Source organism: Pygoscelis adeliae, unplaced genomic scaffold, assembly GCF_000699105.1.
Source record: "Pygoscelis adeliae isolate BGI_AS28 unplaced genomic scaffold, ASM69910v1 Scaffold85, whole genome shotgun sequence".
NCBI lineage: Eukaryota > Metazoa > Chordata > Aves > Sphenisciformes > Spheniscidae > Pygoscelis > Pygoscelis adeliae.
Window position 1 is genome coordinate 6205963 of NW_008824900.1, and position 17974 is coordinate 6223936.

General features: G+C 33.4%; 1 protein-coding gene across 1 annotated transcript in view; it reads right to left on the bottom strand.

Annotated features, from left to right (window-relative positions):
- The window catches only part of SNX29 (sorting nexin 29), a gene marked incomplete at its 5' end in the record, with an annotated part of 133873 nt that overhangs the window by 77206 nt on the left and 38693 nt on the right, over positions 1-17974 (bottom strand). The window contains 2 exons of the mRNA XM_009324816.1: positions 7275-7381; positions 11594-11676. Coding sequence (XP_009323091.1) covers positions 7275-7381; positions 11594-11676 — 190 coding nt within the window. The remainder of the gene's footprint in view (positions 1-7274; positions 7382-11593; positions 11677-17974) is intronic.

The window sequence follows — 17974 nt, forward strand, 5'->3', positions numbered from 1 at the left end:
GAGCCTTTTAACTTCTCATTTCACACGTGGAGGAAGGTTTCACCTCACCGACTGTGTTAAGATAGCTATTCTGAATTGCAACTCATTATCCCTTTACTAGGATTATCTTCATGAGCTAAACACAAAATACTTCCAATGTACAACCAGCATTCATAAGGATAATCTGACATAAACAATGAAGTACAGAGACACAGTTACTATCAGGAGACCACGTTTCATAAATATTCCACAGCCCGCCTCCAAGAGAACAAGACATGGAACTAAATTAATATTATTATTGGACACTAAAATTCATGGACTCAAAAAAAGTAATTTCACATGCCACAGGACATTATCTCGTGTAAATCACTTTGATGATTTAAACTTTTTCCAAAAAATGTTGACAGACTCATTTTTACCTAGCAGGCGGCTTTACACTAGACCACGTATTAACTGTCCTCCCATAACTTGCACAGATCCAACATAAACACAGACTGGCACAAGTTTTATTTTTTATATTTTAAGCACAATTGCAACTGTCTAGCTCCATACATAATCCAAACCAATTGGTGAGCTCAGCTGACTCAACAGTATATGGATCCAGTATTTATTAATGACTGTAGAACCACAAAAGCATAACAGAAATGTTTCTTTTCTTGCTCATCACAGTTTTCTCATTGTTATCCCCCATATGCCATGTTTGGACTGCAACAATAAAAAGACTTCCCACACCATCAGCCACACCTTTTGGACCCCAGTAGTCCCTCCTGGGAGAGGCCTTCTTAAAGTCACATCAATCTCTGGTTTCACTATTCCACAGATATTAATTTGCTGTCACTTATGCCCTTGCTAGTAACTCTCTGTTCCTACGCTGCTAACCTTCCTTTTTTCCCTTTAAATCATGATAGATTAACATAGTTAGGTAACATATTCAGCAGTTCCTGCCATCCTTTAGATGCACCTTGGTGGTTTTTGTGTCCAGGGTTTTACAATAAGGAAATCTTCAGCAGTGATCACAAAATACTGCTGCTCTTCATGTTCATTCATTTCCATCTACACTATGTACAGGACCTGTCAATCAGATGAGGAAAGTGATCTGAATGAAAATACCTCAAAAATATTTTTTAAGCCAAACCAGGTTCTCAAACCAGTTTGCACCACGGATATAGAAACTACTGTTCCATTACAACTGTGGGGTAGGTGCCCTGTGATATAGAAGCAGAATTCAAGCAACAAATTGGCTGCTTAAATTGATATTGCCACCAAAGATGCAACATAAGCCATAGCATGTGTTTAGCCTGAAGAACTTTGTCCATGTTTTCCCCAAGTATGTGATTTGATATAACAAAAGATACTACTTCTTCCTGAAATCTTGCCTTGATAACAGTTACCTGTAACAGTTAAAATACAGTGGCTAAGATAAGAAATAGCCATGGTTCACCATAAACGGTACACTATTTTTTCCTTGAAGAACTTGCAGAAAAGACAGCTTAACACTTACCACAGTTATTTACCATTAACTGAATATAAACAGCAGTGATTCAGAAATAAGTTTGTTTGTAAAGAAAATAAAAAAACCTGACCAGTGTGCACATAAACAAATGGATCACTGATTAAGTGCACAGTGATTCATGGGCGCATCATTCTTGCCTCAGAAAAGGAAACTGTTCATCTTACTCAGCCAGGACTAGTCTGTCAATGAGAGAGATGCTATACACATCATTCAGAGAACTATACATTATATTTCAAGAGTTGCACAAAAAATAGTTCTTGCCAGTTCACTTCTAGTACTATTGCACTTAGTAACTTAAACTGTGCATTGCGCACCCTTGGGAGTGAACAGCTTATCCAAACTCTTTTTTTTTGTTTTTATTTGGACATAAATTCTTACTGAGAAAATAAAGATACACATATATAAAAGCATATTTCACAATTCTTATGAAATAAGACAAATTCATTCAAGAACCACAAAAAAGTCTACCCTTGTCCCAAAGTTCACTGGACAGATGAAATTACATCTCACTGTATTTCAGTAATAGTTTAACTGACAAAAGCTACAGAAGGGCTTGTGATTCCACAGAAAAATGCTGATCAATTTACTAATTTAAGACATGTTTTCTATACTGACTTCAAACACAACTAACATTTAATAGCAAGGCTGCATGCCATGCTAAGACCTTCAAATGAGAAAATAAAATAACAATTTCCAAAAGTATCACTGTCCACTGATGCACTGATCTCATTTGCCTGCTGAATGAAATCTCATGCTGAATGCAAGTAGCTGAATGCAAGTAATAAAGTAGCTGTCAGTAAATAGTATGACTGACAGAAGAGATACAAACAGAAGAGATCAAACTTGCACTGTTTATTCAATGCTAACAAGAGCCAAAGATTTTGTGTTTGTTTCACAAAAGGGTATTTTTCAGTTCTCTCCTATGAGAAAAAGTTAAATCTAAGCAAACAAGAGCTATTATTTAATAATTGTATTTGTAGGCATTTTAATATCTAGGAGGAAAAAAAATCCATGTCTTTACAGAATCCTGTCAAAGAACACAAAACTTATCTTCATTGATTTCCAATAAAATGGGTCATGTAGTTCAATGAAATGGTACTCAGAGAAGTTTTCAACTAAGTTATTTAATATTTCAGGGTTTATTTCTTAAAGAAAAGTTTCTTTTTATTCTTGTCTTAGAATGTCATTAACAGGTAAGAGCACATACCGTTAATACAGTGAAAGGTTCCAGCTTTACCAATAGTTTGTAGAATCACTTAGGGATCAAAAGTAATAAAAGAAAAAATCAAAATGATTTTTTAGAAGAAAAGCATGAGAAAAATATTGACGAGGATTCAAACAATTCTTCGTAGTCAGAGTTGGGGTTTTTTAAGCAGGTAACTCAGCTGCTCTGTGGCTGTCACCAGCCTTTCCATATAGTCATCTCATGTTAAAGAATAAGTAGCACTTTAAGCAGACATTACCAAAATTGCTACATCATCAAAATTCCCCACTTCAGATCTCAATTCAGGACATAGTAAAGAAATTCATTAGAGTATATTGTTACCTGTCATGCTAAACTGAGAGACAATTCTACAAAGATGCAGAGACTTTTTGGCAAATCTTTTAGTGACTTAAGGTATCTTCCCTGACCAGACAGCTTACTATGTGAGAAAGAATTTCCTAACAAAAAAAACAAAATTCATGTATTGCATCATGAACAGAGCCATATTCTCACATTTGAAAATCCTCCAATATTTAGAAACTTTCTTTAATTATCTGAGAGCATACTACTGAAAAATTCTTAGTAAAAAATAAATCTGAGCAAAATTAACTTACAATATACCTCCAGATCTTTTAAGACTGAAAGGCTATCTTTTGAACTTCCATTTACTAACAATGACAGCAGCACAAAGAACCTTAAAGAAAGTCACACAGCTGCATTTCACATGAAACTATACTATTTCCTTACTCCATTACCAAAAAAAAACCAAAAAATCCCCCCACACCAAACAACAACAACAACCTGAAAGGTCAAATGTTTAAAAGTGTTTAAAAAAGCCACCTACCCAGCTATGGTGCTACATGCCATAATTTGTTCTTTTTGTATAATTGCTGGCTCAAAAAAAACCTCAATACAGCTTAAAGTCATTTGAGCACTTTGAAATGAAATTAAGGAGATTAAAGTTAAAAATCTAGAAGGCAGTTTGAGTAAAAATAATAAGTAGCATGCTTTCAAGGCCTCAGGATGCAACTGGCCAACGAATTACTTGTTCAACAAGAAAGAACAGAAGGCATGAAAATTCATGAAGTGAAACTCTCCAGAATGGTGAAAGCTTGGCTTAATATCCAAAATTACCGTTCATAGATATTGTTCCAAATGTTTCAAACAATTCAACTTTTCAGAAGAGCTGCATAATTTGTCAGGAATTTAAAAAACATTAAACTTAACCTTTTTGACAGATGTCAGATCTCATGAATATCCAATATTCAGAAATAAACTCTCAACTCTAATCTACTGAGTGTACTTGTTTAAACAAAGTGATTCAGATCTTGAGTTCACGTGATCAGCATATGCACCTTCCATGTCAGAAAAACAGTTTCCCAGCCTCACATACCAAATGCTGAGTTCAATTTGTCAGGCATAAAAATACAATAGTACACCTACCACATAAAAAGTTAAGTCTACGAGCTTTAGGAAAAGGTACAACAGTATTTTCAAGTTCATTAAAAGTCAAACTGCAAGTTTCTTTGGAACTTTACTTTAAAAACTGAGCAATTCCTAGTTAATTTATGTAGAAAAATTCCGACTCCTAGAAATCTTTCTTGTACAGGTTTCTACAAGGAAAGCCTTAAGAGAGTTGGAAAGGTTTTGTTTTTTTTTTTTAACTGTTTGGTTTGTCTCCAGCATTCCTGTAGAATGAGTGTTTCTGCAGAACAATAAGGGATTACTATATTGTGATACGAGTTTCAGTACATGAAAAGCCTGTTATTCCAGCAGAGGAGCTAGTCTCATTCCCTAGTCTGACAGGAATAGTCTATGCCAGGAAACTGAAAATTCAATGTCATTTAGTGAGTCTTTAACAGAGCTCTCTCATAATACAATTTAGTACATCATGAGCATAACCTACAATTTAACGTTGATCAAATGCAGGTTAAAGTCCACCAATAAAATTACTCTTAAATAGACTACAAAATTATCAAAGGCTGAAGCTGCAAAAAAAATTGAAGTCATGTTCTCTCTAATTAGATATATTTACCAGTTCATTACTGGTCTACAGCCACAAAGAGAAAGAATAGACCAATTGGAAACAACGTCTTACAGATAATGATCTGACCACAGATCTTTTAAAGATGTACAAACACCCCAATGGTTTTAGGGTTTTTGTTTGTTTTGCTTCATTTTAAATCCTTAGCAGCTTCAGGTCTGACATGTCAGCAAGTCTTTAGTAATTGTTTATTTTGAGCTTAGTTGCAATGCAAACTATGAAGAGTCTGTCTCTCCCTCGGCATGTAACACAAGAAAACTTCTCGTGATGTTACTCTGACAAATCTCTCATAAGCAGAACAAAGCAAATGAAACATATTTTTACCGTACGTACAGCAAACTTATGCTAACAATGCATAGCAATGGCCCAAAACATATCTTACGATGATTTTAAACACACTTTATTATTTGTGGCCTGAGAGTTGTATAAATCGACCCACTTTCTCTTCTAAAACAAAGCAGCATTCTAGTCCCAAAGCATATGACATTGGAAAACATCTGGGAATTGCTAGAGGTATCCAAAGACTTATCAATATCCCAACAAGCTTCGAATTGGGGGTTTAGAAGAAATTGGGGTAATTAGATAGATGTTTCACTACTGTTTCTAAGGAAACACATCATTGCAAAAAACCACGCAGAATTTTTACAAAAATTTCTCTAACACTGTTTTAAGCATAACGTTCAGTAAAAAGTTTCTTTAAGTTTCTTTACTCCTTCAGAATTTTTAGTTGCAACTTTTCTTTATCCACTTGGTTAAATCAACTGATTTACAGATCGTAATTAAAGAACTTTGATAAGTACAAACTTTTTTACGAATATGGTAAGAAACCGAAATTTCTTCAATACATCATTATGAACAAAATAATTTCCATTGGAAAAAAAGAAAAAATCTGTAATTACTCAGCAGAACTATTCTTTTTATTCTCTTGACAGCTAGTCATTTCTCTGTGGGGAGACTTCAATATCCTGATCAGCTACCAAGAAATTCAAGGGAATCTTCGTCTTCAGTTGAAATAGTCTACTAGGCACAAAATAACAGTTACTAAAACTGCCTAAGTCTGAACATTTTTCAAACCCAATTCTAGCTGAATGGAACTGCCAGAACAGCATTCAAGAGCAGTTTCTATCCTAGTCCTCAATTTGGAACACAACGCAGGCTAACCTTTGAAAATAAGACTTTACATATTTCATTTGTGGAGAGAAAAAAGGAGTAATGACTTTTGGTAAATACACCTGGATTGTTACAGGGGTTACATTCTATTCTGAGTATGTGAAGATATTGTTACAGACTAGTAAGTGAGACTCAGATGCAGACTTCCTCTTCTGGATGTCATTTGCAACATGGTTTTCCAATGGCTACATCCACTGCTGTGTCATCAGTGCTACGGCTAACACTGTCTTCCACAAACTCAGAAGTGTTAGCAACAAATTCCTGAACATGCAGAACAAACTTAGCAGAACTAAGGAGGATGCTTTTAAAGCTGAAAGACATTTTACCTGTGTTCTTAATTAAGATATTCTTTTGATAGGTACAGAACAGAGGAAAGGAGTCAGAAGAACCCAACCAAAGGTATGCATTAAGGAGAGAATTAGTTTCACATGGTCCTATGAGAAAAGGATAACCAAGTATGAATGCTTTAGAAGAACTGTATTAATCTCTTTGATGCATAACCTGCATTTTTAGTCATCTTCATGTTAATCAGTTAATATGAGTATCCAATTTCAGAGTATTTTGGGCAAGAGAAAGACATGGAGAATTGTTTTACTTTTTATAAAACTGTTCATTTAATATTTAATAGGAGATATGGGTATTAGATATTAAATTTCATTACTTTTGTCTGGAAAATCATTTGTATTTAAATTTAGGATGAAACCCTAATCTTTCTTTCTTTTTTTTTTCTTTAATGAATTTAACATTAGTCTTGAAAGTGAATCTTGCATTAAGAACTTTTTATAACATGGGCATATCAACAGAACTAGTAGCTTTCATCATCTGTTTCCATACTGCAGTATTCAATAAGGTACACAGTAAAGCAATACAAAAATGAAACACAGTTTGGCAATCAGAAAACAGTATGAAAGCAAAGAAAAAGCTACAGATTTCAGTATGTCCTCATTTTAAAGCTCAACTGACAAAACAGCAATGCCTGTAATTATGTACTGTAACTTACACAACACCTGAAACCTATTGACTGTGATGCTTTCAACTTCTCCACCATCAGTTATAACCTTAAGGAACTTGTTTATTTGTTGAAACCTTCATTTTAATATCAAAGTATAAATGTGTACCCTTGTTAGGAAAAGTATTTTTAATTATCTGAATTGCTTTGAATATGCTTTGAAGTTGAATAAACAGATTTGTATTTTAACCACAGAAGCCTGAAAACTAAATCTTTTTTTCTTTTTAAAGCAAAAATCCAACTTTTCTTTTACACTAACGGGGAAAAAATAACAACTAAGCAAAGAAAATATTTACAGCTTCAAATGTTATGTTACAATTATGATTCCATAAAATTTTTGCAGTACAAACTTTACCTCAATCAATTTTCTTTCGTAAGAACTGGCTAGTTCCTCATTGTTTTCTACTTGCTTTTGCTCTGGCACAGTAAATTCACCATCAGTGCTCCAAATGTTCGGCAGAACTAAAACAAAGAGATACCACAAATTCAAATGTTAAATTACATAAACATCTAACACAACCTGTTTAGAAGTAATAGCTCTAAAAGAAACAGTTATTAGAAGTATCAAAATAGGATGTAATATTAAACAGTATTACAAGTACTAAAATCCAGATGCTGCAGGGAGCTTTCTTGTGAGCAATATTTAGCCAGGTACTCTCAACAGACAAAAATGCAAACTAAAAGCATTTGGCTGTTCTGTGACTACAGCTATCTAATACATGTAGGTAGTTACTGCAATTCCTACCCAAAGCCTTTGAAAACTAAGCCTATGCTTCTCTTTTAAGTCTTTTTTCTACTTCTCTTCCAAAATATCATTTCATATTACTTGCACAGACTACTTAGATATCATAGAAATTACAGAAAATAGGGCTGAGAATGGACATTCCATACTTCATCTAGTATTTCATGTTTTTGCATAAAGCAGAATCAGCTGTAGTTACTTCATTCCTGACAGTTAATTGTCTAATTTGTTCCTGGAAACCTCCAATAATGGAGATTTCATGCTTCCCTGCGCAATTTACTTAGATTTAAGTATTCTTCTCAGAAAGGTTTTCTTTATAGCTAACCAAACTTCCTTCACCTGCCATTTAAGCCCATTACTTCTTTTCTTATCCACAGTGAATGAAAAATACAGTTTATTCTATTCCTGTTCCTAGCTATCATTTATGTATTTGATGATCACTTTAAGGCCTATTCTAAGCAAGGCTCCTCTTCTCCAAGTGACACAAAGTCAATTCAACTTTTCCTCACAGATCATGAATTTTTAAAACAACAAGTTAGCACATATAAAGTAAACGAGCCCTAATGAAAGAGAGGTTTAACAAATGCTTTCACCATTTTTCAAAACCTAAATTATGTATACATCCACTATAAGGTAAACAGAAGACACAGTAATTCATCTGACTAAATAACTCTTGAGCCTGGGAACTGATTTTTGCTTCAAAGAATAATATATACATTCAGAAGTTTATTATTATTTTAAGTGAATTTTGAAAACTATTTTAAGAGCTATTTCTTGTAAATCTTGCTTGAAGTTCTTCAGCCAGAAACTTTTAAGATCAGCATTTTCATATACATAATATTATTGTATCTAAGCAGGTTTGAAAAATGGTACACATTCAACTCCTGCTGATGGCTGAGAAATCAGGATGCTCATTTATTAAATATTTAAATACCAATATCAAACTGCTCAGTCTATGGCAGTGATCACATTTTGAAAGCTGATATGATATTCTGAACTTGACAGAGTTCTGACTCTTGGGCAATTTTTTTATAATCACATCTGCTGAGTGTTTTTTTGTTTTTTTAAGTCACCGAAAGGCAAAGTATTATGCTGAATTTCATTTATCATTTTATGAAACTACTTAAAAGCCATACTCAATAACATCTGATCAGATTATTGTAGCAAACGTGGATTCTTCTCTATAGTCATAAAAATAACAGCAGAAGCTCAATTTATTTTGACTCTTTCAAAATAGTTTCACAGAAAGTCTAAACACAGTGTTCTAAAAATCTACAATACATTTAAGACTTTTGTTCTGACATCATTTGGAAGAAGATAACCATTACTGAAATTACTCATTATGATAACATAGGGCAGCAGTGAAATTAGTTGTACACAACAGTTTATGCCTCCCTGACGAAGGCAATTTCCTAACATTACAGCAAAAGAGGACAGCTGGGAGTTTTCCAAGTTTAAACAGATCAGAACTCTATGTCCCTGTCTACATGTAAGGCTAGTTAGAAGTCAAGAACCTTAACCTGTGTGTAAATTAATATATAAGAAACCAACTTAACTAAACTTAACTTAAAATGACAAAAGCAGAGAAAACAGTAGTTTCTTCATCCTATTTTCTTCACAAAACTGTCACAAACTCAGAACACAGTAATAAAACAGGTCTTGTAAATATACTCTGTAATCCTTTTAAAGATGTAAGCTAATTAAGAACAAAATTACTTAATACAAGTTGTTACGGTCACTTTAAGTTATACCACAACTGGAATTCAATAATTTGCCTTAAGTTACACAATTATGTATGTACTGAAAAGTACAAATAGCTCTTTCTAATAATGCAAATATTCTTAATTATGAAGGCTCACATCTGAAAAATACGAATGCCTACGATGAGATACTGCAAGTTATGTATATAAACCATGGGTGCAATAGTTTCTATAAATCTGGTGAAGGAAAAAAAACTTCTTTTTGTTTCACTCTCCTTTTTTGAAGTGTATCTAAACATATTAGTTCTCAGGGATTGTATACATGCTTAAGTACTTTTTTGAGTCAGAGGCCCCAGTGCTACTGAAAATTTCACATAAATCTCCAATGGCAGCTAAGAAAAAAAAAAAATTCGTTTCATAAAAATACAATGTGTGAAGTTAAAATATAAGAAAAAATATTACAAATAGTGCATGTAGCTGAAATTTATTCTGGTCACTAATGATAAATATTACAGAAAATTACTGTGGATTTATTAAATATCCTTTGAGCATAAAGCATACATGTATTCATTTTTAGAAATGTTGGTACTGTTCCATCCCCCTTTTTCATCTATAAAATCTGACCATCCTACTCAGTTTCTATTCTTATCACTCACTAATTTGCATAATTTTAACATGGCAGAATATAGCTAGCCTAGGAATATTTTTTTTTCTTTTCCTATAATTACACTCATCATGGAAACTGTCAGTATCTAATGAAGGATAATTTCTGCTATTATAAGAAGCTTAAGCAATGGTTTTCATGAATAATTCTTAATATGAATCACTACACTCCAGCGAAGTCGGAAGTAAAAACGTGTTCTCACTAACAAAAATCCTTTTAAGGATGAATGAAGTTTTCAAACTACTGGTAAGTATAGTGACTAGCCCTTAAGAGCAGAATTCATGTAGTATTCATTCATACAGCCACTTATATGACCACAATATTGACCAAAAAAAAAAAAAAAAAGACAGATGGTGCCAATTTCTGAAAAGCCACCTCATCTCTCAAAACACCTTCTGTAGTCAGTGGAAATACAGGTCGCACCAGAAGACGATTCAGAATCAAGACTCCAATTCATCCTGTCATGGACACTTCTATCACCACTGAAGAAAACCAGGTAATACTGCTGGTAGCTTGTTATCTTTCAAATATAAAATCTTCTCACTACAGTCAGAACAACTTAGCAAAGAAAGTGCAATGTCTGGTCTTAATACAGAGTCTATTTCAAACAGTCTGCAAATACTGATCGCCAAAACAACACTAACAGTATAATCTAGAGATACTAAATTTTCTCTCCTCAAAATAATTATTCTTATGTTCCAATAGCACATTAATTCACAGATTATTTTTTAAATTAAATTTTCATCTGATACTTTTTTTTCAATAAGAAACTTTCCAGAAAAAGCTAAGACTACCACATCTACCAGAAAATGCTCTGTAAAAATAAGTACAAAAATCTACATCGGTATTTTTCTCAAAAGGAAAAGATATCAAATATGTTATTTTCACTATTGGGAGATATTACTCTACCATGGTTGGAAGAGATGAATAGGGCTTATAATTATGTATTGCTAATGCCACTTTCATGTAAATGATTTCATTTGTTTTGGCGAAGATTCAGCAAGGAAAGCAAAGACTTCTTGATTGTTTCTACTCCACAGTAATTTGATAGTATGCCATGACATAACATTCTTTTTGTTTGGTCTCAATCTGCATTACAAAACTGTTCACACAGAAGTAAATAGTCCAGTCAGAGATGCATCAGGGACAGTTCTCAGAAACAGAACTGTCATCTTTTCAGATGCTGGTATTTTCCAGCAGGGGCTGATGTCACTGGGTAGCATGTGGAAGCGTGAACCATGTCCCCAGCCACACTAGGATTGTTCTGTGTGGCTGAAGTGTTGGTTATGGACCGGAGCTTGCATAGTATTGGGTGGTTGGTTACCTACAGAGATCCATTCCAGGATCAATCAGAAAAAGAAGAAAAAAAAAGGCAGATGCTTGTAAACCAGAGACATGGCTGTTCACTGGTTATTCTTTCATTGTCAGTTTTCATACAAGTCCAGGAGTCACTTCCATCATTTGGTTACTATACCTATGCCTCCAATAAACTCTGTCTCAATGGTAGCATACAGAAAAACAAACCCTGTGCATGGATTATTTCCCCCCCCCCTTCATTTTATCCTTACCTTCCACTGTTTGACCTTCTCTTCTGAGCATCTGGACAGCACCTACATACTTCTTAAGTTGCACTTTTAGCACCTCATTTTCTCTGTTGATAAAAAGAACAGAATAAATAAATATTATTGTTTTCTCAAAATAGAGGAAAGTCCATTTCAATGGAAACAAACATACTACCTGTAATAATAAGCTTTATCTGAGTTGTGTCATCAACATGGAAAAAACCAATGACTTACACATTAAATAATACATCAACAGCAGAGTACCAGGAAAACTAGTTTTCCAGGGCCACATAAACACATCAGTGAAACAGATTATCTCATAATCAAAAACTTTTCATTAATTGTTTAATTTAGATTTTTCTATACTATGTTACATTGATGGCAGAAAAATGATACAGTCTATCTAAATCAACAGTCGATTAAAAAAATAAGGATGGGATACTAGACAAGGAAATTCAGAATGGCCAGTATAAAATTAGATAATCATTTTACTAGTTGTCTAAGTATTTTATGTCAAGCAAATAAGAATTCAGCTTTAGAAACAGAACTTTTATCATTGTAAGAAAATGCCAACACTTCAGCAGCAATATTCAAGGTAAAAGTTTTCCACATACCATACCACATAGCTAAACAAAAACTGTAAGAGAAGAAATTAAGTTAATCCCTTTGACTATTATATTTCAGTGCCTGTCTCATTTTTCTTTGGAAAGTACAAGTATTCAAACCAGGTACTATCATAGCTCCACCTAACAACATTAAGCACCTTAGTTTATATTTGGGGGGAAATTAAAAGGATTCTAACCGATTGAATTTTAAACAAAGCTGACAAATCACATGTCTGAAAATTCAATTATCTAAGTCCATTCAGTTAACCAAGTATGACAGAAGTATTTACACAGAAGAAACATAACTAAAATGTGTTGCAAGAGAGTGAATTCAGACAACTTTTACTCTTCTTTAAGAAAATATCAGAGTAGAAATACGTAGTTGCCACAGGTGCAGCACGTAACATCACACACAAGAAACCCGCAACTGGTTAGAGAGAAGAGAGAACATGGGCAGGTCAAAATCATGCCAGAGGAGCGGTACAAGCTCTAGGAATTATGAAACCCTAGATACATAACAGATTACAGAAAGCTGTAAACATATTATACACAAAAAGGTAGGCATTTTATTTATGGGAATTTATTTAAGAATGAGAAGTATTCAGAAACACATGCAAATATGTTTGATGGTCCTCATCATACTACCTATATAAATACACACACACAAAATATATATATTATACACACACAAAAATAAAATGCTGTTGTGAGCAATGCCATATTTATATATAAAAACCCTAGACTGGTACTATATTCATATTTCTATGGATTTCAAATCAGTTTTCTGAACTATGTAACCTCAATTTTATTCAGTCCTTTAGTAGGAAGTTGCTAAATAATTGAGAAGAAACTATTGATTACCCAACTATCAAATTTTAACAAAGTCCTTGATGATTTTATGCATTTTACGATACTTTTCATTTCCTAGACTACAAAGAACTAGTTTTTCTACCAGAGATGGATGCTAATATTCAGATTAAGGAAAAAAAAAAAAAATCAGAAATACAGTTTAATTCTATATACTATATTAAAACAAGTCTAAATAATTCATTCATGAAAAAAAATACTTATATGACAGCTAGACAAAAAGATTTCTCACCAGAAGCGTAAATATATCTGCATGGAAATAACTGTGTATAATTACAATATATTGAGTTTTAAGGATTCTCATGAAATAATCATATACCATCTTGTTGCTACATTTGAGAATAGACTCAGTGCCTTCTGTCTGTACTGAGACAGCATAAAAAAAAGCAAAACATTTTTTACTGTTGTGCCTATCAACTTAAAATTGATACAGTACAGATGAACTTCAGAAAGACTTTAATTCACTTAAGGTTTTTGATACAAGACTGAAACTCAAAGCAGGATACTATGGCCCAGTCACAATTTTCTAATATGCCTCTTTATCATCTTATTACTTCTCATTCCTTGACATCTCTTTCTCATTACTACTATTTAGCTAGATTCCAAAGAGGGCCCATCCTGATATATATGAATTTATATAGCTCTTTTTATTAGAGCATGTTTAAAAAAAAAATTAGCAAGCACTCACTAAAGTCTTTAATGACTTCAGGAGGCATTATATCAGATATTCATAACAAGTATTTTATAGGAGGAGAAACTCCTGTATAGGAGTTAAGGGTCAGATTTGCAGAAATTCTTGTCCAGCTGACCCAACAGTACTACCTATTGTTAAGGATGTGAAGGCCCCAGCTTTACTTTTGCAACTTTTCCAAACTTTACCATCTAACTTGAAGCAAAACTGCTAGCCTGTTATGAGACTAGTGATAAACACAATGCTTTCAGCATCTTTTGAAGTGCTTCAAACATTTCCACATTATGTGCTGAAGAATAAGTGACAAGACTGCAAGTACAGGTTGAAGGGGATAGAGAAAAAAAAGAAAAAAAAAAATCAGGCTGAAATACATGGGAAAACAAAGACAGAGAACTATGCCACTAAAAGCACACCCATCTCCAAAACCTCCATTATAAGAAATTACCCTGCCTGATCACTTCTCCTATGTTAATAAGTAGGCTGAAAGACAGCGTGATAGTATGTCATTTTACCCTATATCAGCTCAATGATAAGAGGATGACATGCTAGTATTCCTACAAATTACTCTTTTTGCTCAAATGGCACACGTCTAGTGTGTGTTGTTGATTAACCTTTATACCATTGGTGATTACTCATGCAGAACAATGATACAAGACATACTTTTCCTTGATTGATTATAAAACTAGGAAACTGCACATTAAGAGCTACATTGAAAAAAAATACTAAGGTTTGAAATGCAATCACAAAAAAAAAAAAAAAAGGATTTAAAGCATCCTATGAAACCAGAATTTAACTCCTCCCCAGGTCTCTTTATGATATATTATTATTTGGGTACATATAAGAAACAGATTAGCAGAACATCTCTGAAGCTTTATGTCTTCAAGACAAAGAAAAAACCATATGCATTTCCCCACGTTTTTTTCCTTAAGACAAAGTCAGTTTCTGATAGAGCAGAGCACATTTATCTCCAAAATCTCTCCAAAAGCATGACTTGAGAAATACAAACACATTTAAATACAGCAACTTCTAAATGCCACACATCTGGAACAGCAGGATAAATTTTATTCCATCTGAAGCTTTTTCAAGTGACACTATGAGTTTCTCCGTAGTTCTGTGACTATTCTCCAAAGAAAACCTGATAAAGGTATTTCCACATTCCAATAAACACTTTATTTACAAGCTAATACAGTAAGGATCAACCTTTTTTAGCAGAGTATATTTTATTCTATAGCACTTTCATCCAGTGAAATTCCTTAAGAGGCAATTAAACTCTGTGGTTAGCTTTTTGCTTTAGTACTTTTCCTGAAGATAAATCACAATATTACAAAATTATGTGTATCCACTCTCAGCCATTAACAGTGTCTTTGCTTAAAACCAGAGGAAAAATACAATACTTATTATGGTAATGAATCGGTACATAACAACAACTGTAAGCAAAGAGAAGAGGAATTGTCAATAGAAGTGTCAAAACCTTAAATGGTGATATATGAGTAACTTCTATCAGTTCTCTAAAATGGAAGATACCACCTCATAAAATTCCTAAAATTCTAAGTATTTCTATTCTCAGACATACTTGAAAATTCACCAGAAACCACTGTATGTATTCACAAATTATAGGAAAGATCTTGAGCATCCTACTAAACTCCTGTACTGAAACCAAAGTCAAAAAAATGAAAAACATTCAGTAAATGTCTTTCAAGAATATGCATATGGTCAGGGCTTGTTTATACAGCAACAGGTGACTGGCATTACTAGTGTACAGTACCCTTTTCACCAAAGCTATGAAATAAAACATTAATAGTAAAGGATTTACTTTTCAATGGCAATATTTCGTGACATTGATCATACTACTACAGAAACAAAATATTGTTTTAGTGAAATTTTCTTTAAATATTCATGAATGCTACACAGCCACAGAACACTTAGCAACAACAAACCTGCTTCTTTATTATCTTTTCTGGAAAACTATCTGGAATGACAAGAAATGATCAATTATATAATAAATGTAAGTTGCCAAATACCTTCAATTCCCTGCCTAATTTTGAAGCAAAAATAACTACACTTCCTCTCAATTTTATTATTTAAAAATTAGCATTTAAGGAAACACTGCCTAAAGAAAATCAAAACTACTGTAAGAATGATAATTTTTTTTTAGCAGCATAAAACAAGTTCACATTTTGGGAAACATATACCTGACTTTTATGTATATAATCAATGAAAAGACAGCATGCAATATTACTGATAAATGCATATCCTCACCAACAAGTTAATTCATGCCAGGAAAAGTAGCAACTGTTCCCTAAGGACTCTCATACCAAGACGATGAATGTAACAGGATAACAAGCAGCATGTTCTCACATCAAAGGGAGGAAAGCCTGGAAAAGAGATGCTATTCATATGGAACACAGCACTAGATCAGCTCCCCTGCTGGGACTTCTGCTGTATTCTTGGAGAAGGACCAAGGCCCCGCAGGTGAAATCTCCCCCGCCTCCCTTGTGCTATAGCATCCCTTTTAAAAACTATCATTATGGGGGAACAAGGGGAGTTGAAGGAAGTTGGTTATTTTCCAGTAATGTCCACCAAGTTTCTGTGACAGAGTGTTATGCTTATTGAGACATGTATATATACACCAAGCACAGTTAAGATCTACCATGCAAGTCAAATTAGGTGCATCTTATGTTCATCAAAATAAGATTTCTGGCTGTTAATACAAATTAATACCAGTAAGAAAGTGTTTTATAAAAGCTGACTTCCAAAAATTGTATTAAAAGATTAAACAACAATATGCCTTTAAGTTACGATTTTTGTTGCAGAGGAAGAGGCCTTATAGGACTTACTTTCCTATACCTTAACAGGAAAAAAAACCAAAAAAAACAAAAAACAAAAAACCAAACCACACAACTGCTTCTTGAAAAAGATACAAAAATTTCTCTAGGACTTCTGTAAAATGAGCATAGTAACAAAAGAATTTGAAAAATAGTTGAGATACATGAGAAACTACTCTAGTGGCCTGAAAAATACTGTAATTAAGTTTCTGGCACAAACATCAGATACTAACAAGTGCTTTCTGTAGAGCTTACTCCTAAAACGTGTCTTATTTCTAAATTCAGACTTACCAAAAAAAATCAAAACAAAAAAAAGCAACAAACCAAACCAAACAAAAAACCCACACAAAATCCAACAGATGTCTATGTCTTGATAAAAAACTTAGTGTTTTAGAAAACACTATAAAGGTACCAAATCTCCAAATAATAAAAAAAATGCATGAATCTTGAGCATTAATTGAAATAAACAGTGTACTGCAAGAATATGTAGAATCTATATACAGAGGTTGGGCTAGATGACTTCCAGAGATGTCTTCCAACCTGAATTATCCTATGATCCTACTATTAGGAGGTGCAAGATCACAATTAATTGTAAACATATATACCCTAAATGAAATAAGAAAAATGAGAACGATTACTCAAAGAAGTGGAAGTTGAACTATACACAATATAATGAGATTATAGTATAAAACCAATCTCTGAAAATACTGTAACGAGGAATAATGCGATAAACTTAACTGCTTGTCATGAAAGACAAACACCATACGCATGACAAACTGAAAACTATTCTCATGATAGCTTCACAACACAGACTGTGTTCAAATCTAAATTATGAAAGGGCTCTATCTTAGCATTGATATCACATCTGAAAAGGCAAAAAAATGGCTCTGTGGATAAGAAATATGAGGCAGCTGTTATCTTATGAAATAATGTATCTCACTTTTTATAAAATGTTTTTGTAACTTGTGACATGTCACCAACTAAGCAGGAAAAAAAAAATCATTTAATATAGGAATATTCAAATCAGTTTTGTGTAACTTGTGACATGTCACCAACTAAGTAGGAAAAAAAAAAAATCATTTAATATAGGAATATTCAAATTAGTTTTCACAAGCAGGGACAAGAGATATTTTTTCCTGTCTCTAAGAAGCTGCTTAAGGTAAGCGATGCGATCATTTCAAGATGCACAACACATCATTTCGCCCATCACTGGAGAGCTACGGCTCTGAATGAAGTGTTGTAAAACAGATTAATATAAAATGCCAAATCCAAAAGCAGTGTGGCTTAAATAATACATAAGATAAGATAAGAGGAGGCAGATTAGGTTACAGAATGTACAGTAAACAGAAGGTACATAAAAGTGTAAGATAAAGTATAGTCAAATTCTCATCCCCCATTT